This window comes from Oenanthe melanoleuca, chromosome 4 (assembly GCF_029582105.1).
Source record: "Oenanthe melanoleuca isolate GR-GAL-2019-014 chromosome 4, OMel1.0, whole genome shotgun sequence".
Taxonomy (NCBI): Eukaryota; Metazoa; Chordata; class Aves; order Passeriformes; family Muscicapidae; genus Oenanthe; species Oenanthe melanoleuca.
Window position 1 is genome coordinate 67,631,231 of NC_079337.1, and position 13,919 is coordinate 67,645,149.

General features: G+C 61.0%; 3 protein-coding genes across 7 annotated transcripts in view; 2 read left to right on the forward strand and 1 right to left on the reverse strand.

Annotated features, from left to right (window-relative positions):
• Positions 1-33: 33 nt before the first annotated feature.
• On the forward strand, positions 34-7,901 carry AUP1 (AUP1 lipid droplet regulating VLDL assembly factor). The gene is made up of 12 exons (XM_056489272.1): positions 34-159; positions 439-576; positions 1,009-1,159; positions 2,140-2,327; positions 2,451-2,523; positions 4,354-4,427; positions 5,165-5,231; positions 5,755-5,860; positions 6,314-6,460; positions 6,590-6,750; positions 6,884-6,972; positions 7,693-7,901. Exons 1-12 carry the CDS (start codon positions 110-112, stop codon positions 7,739-7,741), a joined length of 1,293 nt encoding a protein of 430 aa, XP_056345247.1. The 5' UTR covers positions 34-109; the 3' UTR covers positions 7,742-7,901.
• A 68-nt stretch (positions 7,902-7,969) lies between these two features.
• On the forward strand, positions 7,970-10,029 carry LOC130252081 (BCL2/adenovirus E1B 19 kDa protein-interacting protein 3-like). 3 transcript variants are annotated; one of them, XM_056489276.1, is made up of 6 exons: positions 7,970-8,267; positions 8,768-8,897; positions 8,979-9,108; positions 9,183-9,277; positions 9,363-9,512; positions 9,681-10,029. In XM_056489276.1, the coding sequence occupies exons 1-6, from the start codon at positions 8,180-8,182 to the stop codon at positions 9,727-9,729; spliced, it is 642 nt and encodes a 213-aa protein (XP_056345251.1). In that variant the 5' UTR covers positions 7,970-8,179; the 3' UTR covers positions 9,730-10,029. The 3 variants fall into 3 exon arrangements, with proteins under 3 accessions (XP_056345251.1, XP_056345252.1, XP_056345250.1); XM_056489277.1 differs by lacking the exon at positions 7,970-8,267 and having other exon boundaries at positions 8,385-8,897; positions 9,391-9,512; XM_056489275.1 differs by lacking the exon at positions 7,970-8,267 and having other exon boundaries at positions 8,588-8,897.
• Positions 10,030-10,189: 160 nt separating this feature from the next.
• LOC130252082 (dedicator of cytokinesis protein 2-like) overlaps positions 10,190-13,919 on the reverse strand; it is a 43,934-nt gene continuing 40,204 nt past the window's right edge. Inside the window, exons 46-54 of one of the 3 annotated variants that reach the window (XR_008840296.1) lie at positions 13,209-13,385; positions 13,017-13,100; positions 12,788-12,925; positions 12,408-12,493; positions 11,863-12,013; positions 11,493-11,601; positions 10,959-11,092; positions 10,646-10,886; positions 10,190-10,416 (exon numbers count right to left, since the gene is read on the reverse strand). Coding sequence is in view for 1 of the 3 variants with exons in the window: in XM_056489278.1 (XP_056345253.1) it covers positions 10,797-10,886; positions 10,959-11,092; positions 11,493-11,601; positions 11,863-12,013; positions 12,408-12,493; positions 12,788-12,925; positions 13,017-13,100; positions 13,209-13,385 (969 nt within the window). In the remaining 2 variants the exon portion in view is untranslated. Of the gene's footprint in view, positions 10,887-10,958; positions 11,093-11,492; positions 11,602-11,862; positions 12,014-12,407; positions 12,494-12,787; positions 12,926-13,016; positions 13,101-13,208; positions 13,386-13,919 lie in introns of all 3 variants that reach the window. The other 2 variants (XR_008840295.1, XM_056489278.1) reach the window with 2 other exon arrangements.

Sequence of the window (13,919 nt, forward strand, 5' to 3'; positions counted from 1 at the left end):
GAGTCCGGAAGGCGGCGCGCTCCCAACGTGCCCCGCGCGGGCCGGGCGCGCGGCCGCGGGCAAGATGGCGGCGGGTGCGGGGTGGCTTTGAGGCGCCGGCGCGGCGGGGATGGAGCCGCCCGCGGCCCCGAGCCCCGAGCGGCTCTTCGACTCGCACCGGTGAGCGCCCGCGCGGGGCCCGTGCGGCGGGGACTCCCGGGGGAGCCGCGCGAGAACTGCGGGAATCCTGGGCGGGGGTCGCGGGGCCAGCGGAAGACGGCGGTGTCTCACGAAATCCCCGTGGGGAAGGTCGGGGTGATCCGTGAGGGGACCGGGGAGGGTTCGGGATGTGCACGAATTGGTCTGGAGACTTGCTGGGGGGAGCTGCGGCCGCAGGGCGGGTCCTGGGGCTCGTCCCGGCCACGCTCAAGCGGCCCCGGCCGCTCTCTGCCGCCGCAGCTTCCCGACCGATGGGTTCCTGCTGCTGGCCCTGCTGCTCTACGCCCCCGTGGGGCTCTGCCTGCTCGTCCTGCGCGTTTTCATCGGCGTCCACGTGTTCCTGGTCAGCTGCGCCCTGCCCGACAGCGTCGTGCGCCGGTGAGTACCGGGGGGCTCCGGCTCCTGCCCGGGGTGGGTGCGGGCTGGCAGGGCCGCCCTGGCCCCTGGGTGTGGCGGCTTGGCTCAGGGAAGGATCTGCGGGGAGCTGTGCCTTCGGGGCTCCTTATCTTCAGGAGCCTTGGAGGTGCTTGCTCTGCCAAGCCCGGAGCTGGCAGCACCTCTGGAGGGCTCAGGGACTGGTGTGTAGCACGTGGATCAGCCTGATGTGCTGCTCAGGAGTTCTGTGGGCACTTGCTGACCTCATCCCAGCCCCAGCCCCGCACCAATTCCTGCTCCAGATGTGTCATTTTCATTTGGTCCCAGTGTCGTTTGTCCAGCCGCCAGAATTCCCGTGTCCTTTGCCTGTTGGACGTGTCACCTAGCAGTGCTTCGGGTGGCAGGATGTGAGGAGGATCCTTGTTCCCCCGGCAGGTTCATTGTCCGTGTGATGTGCTCCGTGCTGGGGCTGCTGGTGCGGCAGAGCGACCCTCGGCTGCGCGGGGCTGGCTCCAGGGTCTTCATTGCCAACCACGTCACCCCCTTCGACCACAATGTCGTCAGCCTGCTCACCTCCTGCAACACGGTGAGGGCACGGCCGGGGCTCCTCCCCGAGGGCGGGGCACGGGCAGCTCGGCCCCATTTGGTGTTGCAGTGGTCACAGTGGAAGGCAGCTTAGAGCCCACTCAGTGCCACCCCCTGCCGTGGGCAGGGACACCTTCTACCAGCCCAAGTGGCTCCAAGCCCCGTCCAGCCTGGCTTTGGACACTTCTAGGGATACAGGGTCAGCCACAGCTTCTCTGGGCAACCTCATCACTCTTACACCCAAAAATTTCTTCCTGAAACCCAGCCTAAATTTCTCCTCTTTCAGTTGTACCCATTAATCCTTGTCCCTGTTGCTCCAGTTTCTGACGCAGATTCCCTCTCCAGCTTCCCTCTAGGCTCTCTCAGATCCTGGAAGGTTTCATCTCCAGATCTGATTTATTAACTCAGGGTGTTAACCTTGAGGTGTTTTCTGTGGCTCAGTGTCACCCTTGGGCTCTGCATGAAAAAATGGAACAGGATGAGGAACAGCAGAAATTGTTACAGTGGGGGTTGATTTTGGTGGAAGAGTGGACAGATCCCAGCAGCCATTTCCTTCTCTGATCTTTTGGATAAGGGGGCAGGGCTGCTTGTGGGGTTTCACCCAGCAGTGGGTGGGCAGTTTTTTGGGGTTCATGGAGGGTGCTGAGGGATCTGCATGTTAGTGGTGCTTGGGTAGTTCTGGGCTGTCCCTGCTCTCCTGTAAAACTCTCTGTGTGTGGAGTTCCTGAGTCAGCAGGCTCTGGGTGGCTGCTGTGTCCTGCACAGCCATTGATTTACCCCTGGCCTGGAGAGGGGGAGCTCCTGGAAGCAGCATGTGTCCTGCCAAGTGTGTCAGGGACTGCTGGAGAGAACACTGGGAGAAGGCAGCTGGGAGTGCTGTGTCTGGCAGGCAGGGCACAGTCTGAACTGATGATTTGGAATCATTTCCTGTGGAATTGGGGCTGGAGTTTGTGTTTCCTCCTCACTCCTGTTCTCCTGCAGCCTGCCCTGAGCGGTGCCCCAGGGTTCATCTGCTGGTCCCGGGGGTTCATGGAGCTGGGAGTGAGCAGCAGCCGTGCAGAGCTGGTGGATTCTCTGAAGGAATACTCTGCCCAGCAGGGGAACCCCCCACTGCTGCTGTTCCCAGAGGAGGCAGCCACCAACGGCAGGGCCGGGCTGCTCCGCTTCAGGTGAGGGAGTGGGAGTTGCCACAGCAGGGGAGAGGGAACTCCTGCAGCAGGGTGGCTGGGGATGGGGACAGAATGGCTTGAGGTGGCTCTGGGGTCATTCACTGCAGGGTTCTTCCCTTCCAGCTCCTGGCCCTTCTCCATCCTGGATGAGGTCCAGCCCGTTGCCCTGCAGGTCCGCAGGCCCTTGGTGGCTGTGGTGAGTGCTGGGCACAGGGACAAGTGTGGGGTGGGTACAGCTTTTCTTTCTGCTCCTGCTTTGTGGTGTGGCCTCGTGTCCTGGCACCCTGGAACCAGCTGCTCCCAGTGCCTTTCCCAGTCAGGTCTCCCCTGGTTACATTGGCCAGTGTGACAGATGTTTCTCTGTCTCTGAGATGTGTCTCTGGCTTCCATGGCCAGTGCAGTGAGTTCCCTGCTGTCAGTCCTTGTGCCAAAGGTCACACAGGGCTCTGGAGGCTCCTGAGCTGGTGCCCCAGGCACAGGCACAGCACATGGTGCAGGAACAGCCCCACACAAGGGATAAAGTTCACCAGGGCAATGGCCTCTCTGCTGAAGGCATTGCAGGGAAACTGCTCTCAGTGAGGCTTTGTTGAATTTGGCATTTTTGATACTGATTATTCATGATAGAGTGACCACAGAGAGCTGCCAGTCATGGCTGTCACTCGTGGGTGTGGTGTTTCTGTGGGACACAGCAGAGGAGCCCCTGGCAGGGTGAGGAGTCACCTGGATGTATGCAGGGATGGCAACTGCAGGAATATTTGGCAGAGCTTTATTAACCCCTGCCAGGCCAGGGGTGCTGAGAAAAAGTTGAGGCAGGCCACAAGCGTGGGTGAAGATGCAGTTTTCTAGCAATGAGGATAAGTTATGTTTTGAATGACTCCTCCAGAGAATTGGGGGAGTTTTTTTTGTTCTGGACTGTTTATAAGGAATATCCTATGCTTTTATGGATTTGTTTCCTTTGAGAAATTCTGAGATGTGACAAGTTGTGTGTCTGTCTGTGCATCCCTTCCCTCTTGAATGTCAGGGAGAGCAGCAGGTCTGTGTGGAGGTGCTGGTTACTGTCACTTCTTGGCTCAGATTTTACCTCCAGAGTCTGAGCAGGGCTCTGTGCTTCCTGCACATTGGCTGAGTAAATCCTGATGGATTTCTGGGGTGATTTTAAACCATCATAAACTGGAAGGATTGGAGATGTGGTATTTTGAATGGTTCAATTGGTGTTTTATAGAAAGTTTCCTTATATAATTATATAATGTATATTAGGCACTGGGTTGGTCGAACACCAAATTTGAGGTTAAGAAATAACTTTCTCCAGCTCCAGTTGTTTGGAATATTGCAGGAGGGTGTTGTTCTGTGGCACAGGCAGTGTAACTGAAATCTGGCTGTGGGCATCACTCCAGGCATTTGGGTTTAGGGTTCTGAGGTTCTGTTTATCCAGATGAGGCTTCTCTGTTCCCCTCATGGCTGGGCTTTTGGGGCTTTTCTCATGTTCAGCTCCTCTTCCAAGGCTGTGGGATAATCCAGGCATGAGCCTGTCTGAGAATCACAGAATCATTTGGGTTGGGAAATCCCTCTCAGCCTGTGGAGGAATTTTCCCAGTATCCAACTCCTTGCACAACCTGAGGCTGTTTCCTCTTGTCCTGTTCCCTGGGAGAGCTTACAGGAGTTGGGACATCACAGAGATGCTGCTGCCACCAGAATGAGGGAGGATTGTTCGTGGTTCTGAAGCAACATTTGTAGGTTTTCGGGCATTTTTGTGGCTTTCTGAAGGCACAGACTAGTAGGGAATGTGGGGATACTGGGAGAAAGTCTTGCTGCTGTCTTAATGGGAGGAAAGTTTTCACTAGGAGAAGTGAAAACTGGTGATGACTAATGAGGGTGAAGCTGCCCTGGGGCTTGCACTGGCTTTGCTGTTGCCACTTTCCCAATCCTCCAGCCACAGCTCGGGTGTGCTCTGCCCACCTCCCTCCCCAGTGGAACCTGAACCAGCTCCTGTTCCATGTCTGGGATCTCACTGTGCTCTCTTCCCCAGAGTGTGGCTGACTCCTCCTGGATCACAGAGCTGCTCTGGACCTTCTTTGTTCCCTTCACAGTTTATCAAGTAAGGTACTACGTCTCTCTCTTCTGTTTGGGGCAGGGTTGAGGGTGGGCAGGGCTGTGGTGTCACCATGGCAGTGAGAGCTCCCTCCCTGGGTGCCTCAGCAGGGCTGGGCTCAGCACCACCTGGGCATGGCCATGTCCAGCTTCTGATGTGGAGAGATCTCCTGGTTCTTGTTGGAGAAGGAGTCTCAGTCTCTCCAGGTGTTTAGTTCAGGTTTCCAGGTGGATTTTTGAAGCTGGTCTGCAGTGATTCTCTCCAGGGCTGCTCAGCCCAACAGTGCTGGCCCCTGGTGTCTCTGCCTGTCCCTACAATCCCTTGGGAGTGGGATGGTGCAGGGGTGGTCCAGACCCCTGCCCGGGGCCTGGCTGAGCCCAGGCTGGCTGAGAAGCTTTGCTGTAATGAGGGCAGTGGAAGGGACTGGGAATCAAATGTAGGGCTTGGTGTATTTCAGCAAAGGAAAGCCTTTCCCTGGTTCTATCTGTCTAAATTCTGGGTGACCTGTTTTCTACTTCCATGTAAATGACCAAGGATCTCATTAAGGCCTTTCTGGGAGCTGCACATCCCTCGTGTTACACTTGAGAGCTAACAGAGCTCCAGTGAGCCAGTTCTGCCTTCTGCCATGTCCTGGATTTGGGAGTGGGTGTTGGGGTTTGGTGCTCCTGTGGGTGAGCAGGGGGCATGGCAGGGTGTCCAGGGGCTGCTGCCTGCAGGGCTGGCTCCATGTGCTGTTGTCCCCTCTCAGGTGGATGCCGTCTGTCCCCAGACGAGCGGACGAGCGGGTTGAGGACTTTGCGCTCCGAGTTCAGGAGGTAGGAAGGTGGTGTGGGAGAGGGATGTGTAGGGCTGCTGCACTTTGGGGTGGGCACAGAGCAGAGTGGGGTGCAGGCAGAATTGCAGAGGGCATTTCTGCATGTGTTTGTGTGATGGGAGCTCTGGTACGTATTTATTGGCACTTGCAAGAGCTCAGTTATTTCATGGCTGATTTGCCAGCCCACACTGAGCCTTTCTGCAGTTGTCAGGGCTCTTCCTATGGAGTTCAATCCTTTCACCCCCTTTTTATAAAGCCACAAATCAAACAAAGGAGTTTTTTCTCCACCCTGCCCTTATGTGCTGGGTACTTCACAGCTCCAGACATCTCATATCTCCTTGTCAGCCTATTTTGACAGGATGATACTGCAATTCCTGGTCCTTCTTGTGCTCTCTGCAACACCCTGGAGAAATCAGTTCCCAGCCCTCTTGCCCTCACCGTGGCTCCATGTACCCCTGACATGCTCCCCAGCATGTGGGCTGTGTGTGCTGTGTGTTTTTATGTGTGACTCTTGCTTTGCACAGCTCTTGGCCATGGAGCTGGGTGTGGTATCCACACGGATCACCGCTGCCGACAGGACCGAGCACATGAAGAGGCTGAGGCACACGGCACGGCTGCCCTTTGCCCCAGGTGGGGGTCCTGGGGGTGTCCTGGCTGCAGAACCTCAGCCTGGGCTCTGCTTTTGGGGCCCCTCTGCTCTCAGTGAGAGCAGTATTATCAGTATTTTAGCTTTCCCTTCAAACCAAATTGTAATACATTTCTAGTGTACATTTTTCAAATTATCAATGAAATTCTTCATGAACACAAATCAGGACTGTTTCTAAGACCATCATTTGAATTGTAAAAGTTAATTTGAGCCAAAATTTCCTTAATATATATATAGTTAAAAGCAGTATTTCTCTATCAGTTCGATTTTTAAAGCTCAAATTTAGTTTCTGTATTTAATTTCAAAACTACTGTATTAAGAGTATGAATTCTGTATTACAGAACTATTTCGATTTCTATTCTGTTGTTTAACTTGAAGTCTTTCAGCATTCTATGCAAATTTTTGAAACCCTGTGCCCACTGTCCTTTCTCCTGCAGCCTTGAGCCAGCGCCCAGCAGCCCGGCCCAGGGTGCCCCCCAGCCTGCCTGGGGGTGCCCCCGAGGACATGGGGGTCATGGCCATGGCACAGCAGGTCAAGGAGGTGCTGCCCCACGTGCCCTTGGAGGTCATCAGGACAGACCTGGGTGAGCAGGGACTGGGGGGTGGCAGTGGGAAGTGGTCTGAAAGCAGAAACCTTGTCCCCGCTGCACTGGAACGCATTGGCAGCCAGGATGGAGTGTCCTGATCTCTAACGGGTCCCTTTGTCCCCACAGTCCAAACCAACTGTGTGGACACCACCATTGCCAACTTGCTGGAGGGCAGAGTTCCCTTCTTCCCTGAGAGTAAAGAGGCTGGAGACCTGCCTGCCCCGTCTACCTCCCAGGCTGCAGCTGCTTCTGGCATCCAGGGCTCTGTGGCTGCGCCTTCTTCCAAGGTACTTTGGGGTTGTGTCTGCCTGCTCTGGTGGCTCGTGTTCAGGGCTAGCCAGGGGCATGGAGCACCAGCCTGGCCTGCCAGGTCCTTCCAGAGCCACCATGGAGGCTTCATCTGTCTCCTGTCTCTTCTAGCCGGCTACAAAGCAGTTTGCAAAGTCCCCCGTGGAGCGTCACATGTCCTTGCAAGAGAGGAAACGAGCCTTGTACGACTATGCCAGGAGGTGAGAGCCCCCCACAGCTCCCCATTCCAGAGCCACACAAAATCTGCCCCTGCCCAAGCCCCCAGATCCCAGCCCCAGCAGCACCTGAGGTGCCCCAGGCACTGGGCTCTCCAGTAACTCATGTCTGGCTGACTGGAACCCCTGTGGGTTTCTCTGGGGTCACAATGGCACCCTCAGCGTGGGCACTGTTAATCCTCCTAGGTGTGAGGGCACAGGGAGTGAGCTTGATCTCTGCACAGAGTTTTCATGAGAGAAATCCTGTGACAAGAGGCCAGTTCTGGTGTGTGGGTCTTGGTTTAGGAAGATGCAGAAAATTGAGGATGTGTCTGAGGGGAAGTTGAGTTATGCCTGGGCTTGTTGGGGTGGTGCTGAAGGAACCATCCTGTTGGGAAACTGACTGGGAAACCTGGCTGGGATCTGCTGGAGCACGGGAACTCCCGTGGGTGGTCCTGGAGGAAGGACCGTGAGCTGCTGTGGGCAGCCCTGGCATCAGGATTGTCCCCCGCAGGGACTGCACCTCCCAGAGCAGCTCCTGCTGCCATCACCCGTTTCTCTTGTAAGGAAACGGGTCTGGCCAGAGCTGCCTGCAGCTGGGAGTGCCCGGGTCCCGGTCCCTCGGAGCTGCTTCCTGGCCAGGCAGGCGATCGATCCCGGGGTGGGTTCAGGGAGCCCTGAGGGTGCTCCCAGCCCCGCGGTGTCTGAGGGCGCTCTCTCCCGCAGGCGGTTCGCTGAGAAACACGGCGCGGCAAGGGTCGGCGGCAGCCCCTGACCGGGTCGGACCGGGCCGGTGGCAACCCCTGACCGGAGCCCCGAGCCGGACCGGGCCGGGCCGGGCCGGTGGCACCGGGAGCGCGCGGGCCCCGCGCGGGCGGGCGGGACGGGCGGGGCGGGGGCGCCCCCTGGCGGCGGAAATAAACGGCGGCAGCGTCCGGCGCGGCTCGGGCTGTGCGGGCACCGGGGCGAGGGGCGGGGCCAGCGGGACAGGTGGGCGGGGCCAGCGGGGGAGGCGGGGCCGGGCCGGCTCCGTGCGGGTCTGCACGCGCCGCAGCCGACGCCTGCTCGCGCGCCGCACGTAGGCGCCGCTTAAAGAGGCAACGCGGCGGGGCCGCCGCCCCCGCGGCCGGGCGAGCTGCGGCTCGCGGGCCCCAGCGGGCGGAGCCAGCGCCCCTTTAAGAGACCGGCGGCCGGTGCCGGTGGTTTTATTTACATGGGGGCTGGCGGGCGTCACGTGACTGTCAGCGGCGGGGGCTGCGCGCGGAGCACCCGCGGGGCCATGGCGGGAACCGGCGACGACGGTCCGGGGGGAACCGGGGCACCGGGGCGGGATCGGGGCAGTGGGGTGCTTGGGTGGGCCGGGGAACCGGGGGGGTCGGGACAATGGGAGACCGGGGCGGGCTGGGGAACCGGGGGTTTGGGACAGTGCGGGAGCCCGGGGCTCAGGGGGTTGACGTGCACACGTGCCGGGTCTGGGTCACCGGGAGTCCCGGGTGGTTGGTGTGCACTGTGGATGGGGAGCGGGTCAGTGAGGAGCCCAGGCGGGGTTTTTGGGGAGCTGACGTGCGCCGGGGGCCGGGGAGCGCGGGGATCCCGGGCAGGCTGGTGTGCAGCGGGGGTTGGGTCAGTGGGGGCATCGGGGGGTGATGAGCACCGCGGGGGTGGGGGCAGAGGCAGATGCAGGTCCCGGGTGGGACACTGCTCTTGGTGCTCCTGCGGTCTGCAGGCAGGGGTGTGGGCTGTGCTGGGATGGGGTGCGGGGGTGGGCCTGGGGCAGCACAGGGGCTGACAGCCCCCGCAGGCTCCTGGGTGGAGCTGCGGTGTGGCCCAGGCTGCCCCGAGCCCGAGCTGGCACCCTCGCCGTTCTCCTGCCACGCCGACGTGGAGCAGATGCTGCTGGAGGCCCAGCTGGAGACCGAGAGCAGTGACGGGTGAGTCCAGAGCCCTGCTGGTCTGTGGCTGGCGCTGAGGGCCACGGGCTGGGCTCAGTAACTGAGGGCTTCCATTTGCAGGGCCCTGCTGGTGCTGGGCTCCCCAGCCTGGGATGATGATGGAGCCAGCCACGGCAGCGATCAGCCAGGGGAGAGCGAGGTGCTGCCTGCCCACAGCCAGCCCCCACCAGGCTGCCCCCACCCCCGGCAGGTGAGGGAGCTTCCCCCACCACACCCTGCTGTGCCCCCAGGCCCTGCTCTGACCTGCCCTGTGTCTCCTTCCAGTGGGATGTGCCAGAGGAAGCCAAGTGGAGGCAGCGACGCCTGACAGCGCCCCTGGGCTGGGCCTGTACCCGCTGCCCTCGGTATCTGTCTCCAAAGTAAGTCCTGTGATCCCCACCAGCACATCCTGCTGGCCCCCATCCTGCTGTCCCTGGGTCCCTGTTAACCATGAACTTTCCCCAGGGAATTTGCCTTTGTGTGCTCCCCCCAGCCAGTGCTGTGGAGCCTGCAGGAAGGTGCAGTGGGGAGGAAGAAGAGACTTTTCAGTTCAGAGCTGCTGCTGCTCTTCATCCCCTCGCTCCTGCTCAGCCATCTGCTGACTCTGGGGCTGGGGTGAGTGTCTGTGGGTCTCACCATGGGGCTGGGGGAGGAGAGAACACTCCTGCATTTGGGCTGCTCATCCTTGGGTGCTATCATACACCACTGCTCCCAGCAGCTCCCCTTGCTCCTGGCTGGCTGGGGCCCAGCACCAGTGCCTCACAGTCACTCTCTCCCATCCAGGATCTACATTGGTAAGCGCCTGGCAGCCTCCTCGGCCAACCCTCTGTGAGGAACTGTGCAGGCAGCACCTGCTCCGTTGGGAATGCGGGGGGAGCCCGGCCCCAGCGCAGCCTGACCGCTCCCAGGCCCCACGTCTGTGGCACGAGGCGCCTTCTCCCCGTGCCTCCCCCTCAGCCCTCGCCTGGGGAGCTGATCCCACTCTCCCCCGTAGATGGGAACCCACTGATGGCAGCTCCCAGCTGCAGGCAGCCCCTGCCCTCCCCAGCCCCTGGTTACGGGTCCAGATCCCCCTGTAACAGATTGTAAATACAACTGAGCCCACCTGAATAAAGAGCCCTTTGCCAGCTCAGGGGCTGAGCAGTGAGTTCCCTCCTGTGTCTGCCCAGCACAGCCTGGCTTGGGCTTCCTGTGGCAGGAGGGTGCTTTGGGGTGGTGCCAGCTGAGGATCCACCCCTGGGTGGGCTGTGGGCAGGCAGAGGTGGGTGCTGGGGCTCACACAGATGCCCAGCTGATGCATTTGCCCTTTATTAGCCATGGCTGCAGTGCAGAGGCAGGAGCTGAGTGTGGCATGGCCACTTAGGGCAGTGACACCTGCCTGGTGCAGGTGGCAGGTGTGGGCAGGAGAGGTGGCCTTGCAGAGCATGAGGCTGCCAGGGCCTGTGTGCACACCTGGCTGGCTCCTGTGCAGTTGGGCCTGGAATGTGTCCTGGTGCTGCAGGATGGGATGGGAGCTGTCCTATGAGTGGGGAGCAGGAATCATGCAGAAATGCCACTGGGGAAGTCACTGGCTCCCTGCCACTGGCACAGTCTGTGGGCAGTCCTCATGGCTGGGAGGGGCTGCATGTGTGAGAGCTCAGCATGGCTCCAGTGGCATAGGAAGCAGCCAGAGCCAGATGGGTTCCAGCCTCAGGGGACACCTGGAGGGTGGCAACAGCCAGAGCTGGCAGGACACGGGGTGGCAGTACCTGGTACACCCAGAGAGTCCCGTGGCCATGTGGGATGCTCTGGGTGGCAGTGCTGCAAGAGGTGCTCCAGCAGGTGAGAATCAAGCAGGGCTGTGGGTGCAGCAGCTGGCTGGGCACGGACATTGGGCAGGGGTGGCAGCTGCAGGTGGCATCAGAGCTGTGACAAGCGCTTGGATTTGGGTGGCGGCAGTGGCGGCGACTTGAGGCTTCTGCTCCCATCCACTGGTGGGGATGTGGATGTCTGCAAGCACAGAGGGAGGTGAGGGGGGCTGGGGCTGGGGGCCAGGGCCAGGCAGTGCCTCCCCTGCAGTACCTTCCCTGCAGCTGCAGCATTGCTCTGCTCCAGGAATGTCTCGTACACGGCGGCGCTGAACTTGCGGGGCAGTGGAGGGAGCTTGCTGGCGCTTTTCACACGGCCACCAAAGCCAGTGGGAGACAGAGATGAGCCTGTGCAGGCAGGAGAGGTGGGATGCTCAGCCAGCCTGGGGGTGCACAGAGCCCATCAGTGTGCCCAGGGTTCTAAATCCCCAGGGCTGTCTGGCTCCTGTCTATGGGAGTGTGGCAGTGCAGGGCAGAGGGGACAGAGGTGCCATGGGATGTGAGCCCAGCCAGGAGCAGGGGGCTGGCTCTCACCAGAAACAGCTCTTGGCACCAAGACCCGGTGGCACAAGGTCCAGGATCAATGGCTGCAGCCCCACAGGGAGTGTTCAGCAGGGGACGTGCCTGTGCTCCCACTCTGTGCCACCACAAGGGGGTGAGGGGACCTGTGCTGCGGGTGCTGTGGGAGGGCACAGCCCTGCTCGTGGGGCTGCAGGGACTGTCAGGAAGGTGGCCTGGCAGGTTGTACCTGCAGTGCTGGGCTGAGCACCGGCAGCAGCTCGGCTTGCCAGGGGCTGTTTCCCATCAGCGCTCAAGCTGCTCTCGCTCATGCTGCAGGAGAGTCTCCTCTTCTCGTCCTGGGGCACAGAAGGAAGGCTCAGCACCTTGGAAGGCCAGGCTGGATGGCAGCTCCTGCAGCCCTGGGTCTCCAGCCTTGTGCCCCTCCAGCCCCTGCTCCTGCCTTCCCTACAGCAGGAGCTGCCACCAGCCCCTCGAGGGATCCCATCCATGCTGGGGGCTGGTGCTGCAGGCAAGGCCAGGGGCTCTGGGTGCAGCAGGACACCCAGGGGAGTGTGAGCAGAGCCCCAGGGAAGCAGCAGGGCTGGGCTGAGCATCACCTTGGGCTCTGGCAGCTCCGAGATGGACTGGCGTGGTTCCTGCCGCCGGGGCCCGAAGATGGAGCTGGCGCGGTTCTCCCTGCGCTCGCTCCTCTGATCCTCGCTCTCAGAGGGGCGGGGGGCAGGTTTTGGGGTCGGGGGTGCCTCTGTGCTGTGGTGTGACTGAGACAGGTGAGGGGCAGCAGGAGGAGGAGGAGCAGGGACCAGCTGGAGCAGCACTGGGAGCAGCTGCACTCAGCCAGGCACCATCTAGGGCACAGCTCAGCAGGGCAGGTTTGGGGGACAGCAGGGGATGGCTCAGGTGACAGCACTGTCCAGGTGAGCCCTGCACATGGGGTGTCTCTCCTCCATGCCCCCCATAGGGACAGGGCACCGTGGTGGCCTGGCAGGACAGACCCCTGAGATGCATTGGCATAAAGGGAAGGTGGAAGGCAGAGGAGTGGGGAGGTGGGAGAAAAGCACGTGGGCCAGAGTGAGGAAGGCTCAGCAGGGAGGGCTGAGGGGGCTGGGAGGGGCTGACCAGCACTCCCCAGTGCAGCACTTGCCTGGCTCCAGCGTGGCTCAGCCTGTCCCAGTCAGGTACCCAGGCTATGGAGCGGGGTCGGCCGCTCCGCCGGTCCTCAAAGAACATCTGAGAGACAGCCAGGAGGGGTGAGAGAGCAGAGCCCCTCCAATCCTTCCCTGGGCTCTGCCAGGACCATCAGTGCCCTCTCTGACCAGTCCTGCTTCTGTGCCAGTGCTGTGCCCCTCTGGGGCAGGCAGGAACCCTGAGATCCCCCATGCCCAGTGCTCCTCACCCTGTTCCTGCCCCAGCTGTAGCCTCAGCCAGCTGCTTCCTGCTGCCCCACACCGTTGTTGGCTTGCTCAGTGTCACCCCCACGGTGGCAGGCGCTGCTGTGGCCCCCAGCCCCACGGTGGCACTCACCATCTCCCGCAGCCCGTACTGGCTCTCCACCTTGGCCCGCAGCTGCTCGAAGCACTGCTCCATGCGCTCGTGGAACGGCCGCAGGTCCTCCGTCACCTTCTGCCCGTGGAGCCGGATGCCCTCTGCCAGCAGCGGGACCTGGGGGAGAACAGGGACACGTGGGGCTCCCTGGGAGGGGGAGGGACAGCAGACACGGGGGGCAGCTGTCCCTGCCAGAGGCACCTGGTACCTGCCAGGCAATCAGGTCCTTCAGCTTCTCGATGTTCCCCGCATCCTCAGGGTGCTCCTGCATGTAGGGCTCCTGGAAAAAAGCCTGCAACGCATCCTCAGTGCCACTGCTGGGCTGGCCCAGCCCCACACAGGCTGGGGAGGGTGGAGTGGTGCCAGTGCTGGCCCCAGCTCAGCCCCTGTGTGTCCTCACCTTCTCATACTTGGCGAAGCCGCCCATGACTGCGGGGTCCACGATGCCGTTGAGCAGCATGGAGAGAGGGTTGATGGGCAGGCTGGGGTCGTTCTGATGCCTGTTGATCTCACTCATGATTTTCTCGTTGGTTTTCATCATGGTCTCAATGGCATTTTCCAGGGGAGAGATAATAATCTGTGCACGAGGAGGGGTCAGCACTTGCTGGTACAGCCACCTGCCCCTCCTTGTTAAGGCTGGCAGGATGGGCTCTCCCAGCCCGGCAGGAGGGACCCCTGGGGCTGCACATCTCACCCCACGAGGCCCCTCAGACCCCTCAGGTGCCTGGGGCTGAGCGAGAGCTCATGGGGATGTGCTGCCCATGCTGGGCCCTGCTCCCAGCACAGGGTCAGTCCCACGGGCACGAGGCAGCAGTGAGGCTACAGGAACCCTGGGTAACCCCTGCTGTCACTTTGGGGGCAGCAGTGAGGCTACAGGAACCCTGGGTAACCCCTGCTGTCCCTTTGTGGGCAGCAGTGAGGCTACAGGAACCCTGGGTAACCCCTGCTGTCCCTTTGTGGGCAGCAGTGAGGCTACAGGAACCCTGGTAACCCCTGCTGTCCCTTTGTGGGCAGCAGTGAGGCTATAGGAACCCTGGGTAACCCCTGCTGTCACTCTGGGGGTGCAGCTCTGCACAGAGGGGTGCACAGCCTGAGCACCAGGGCAGACACA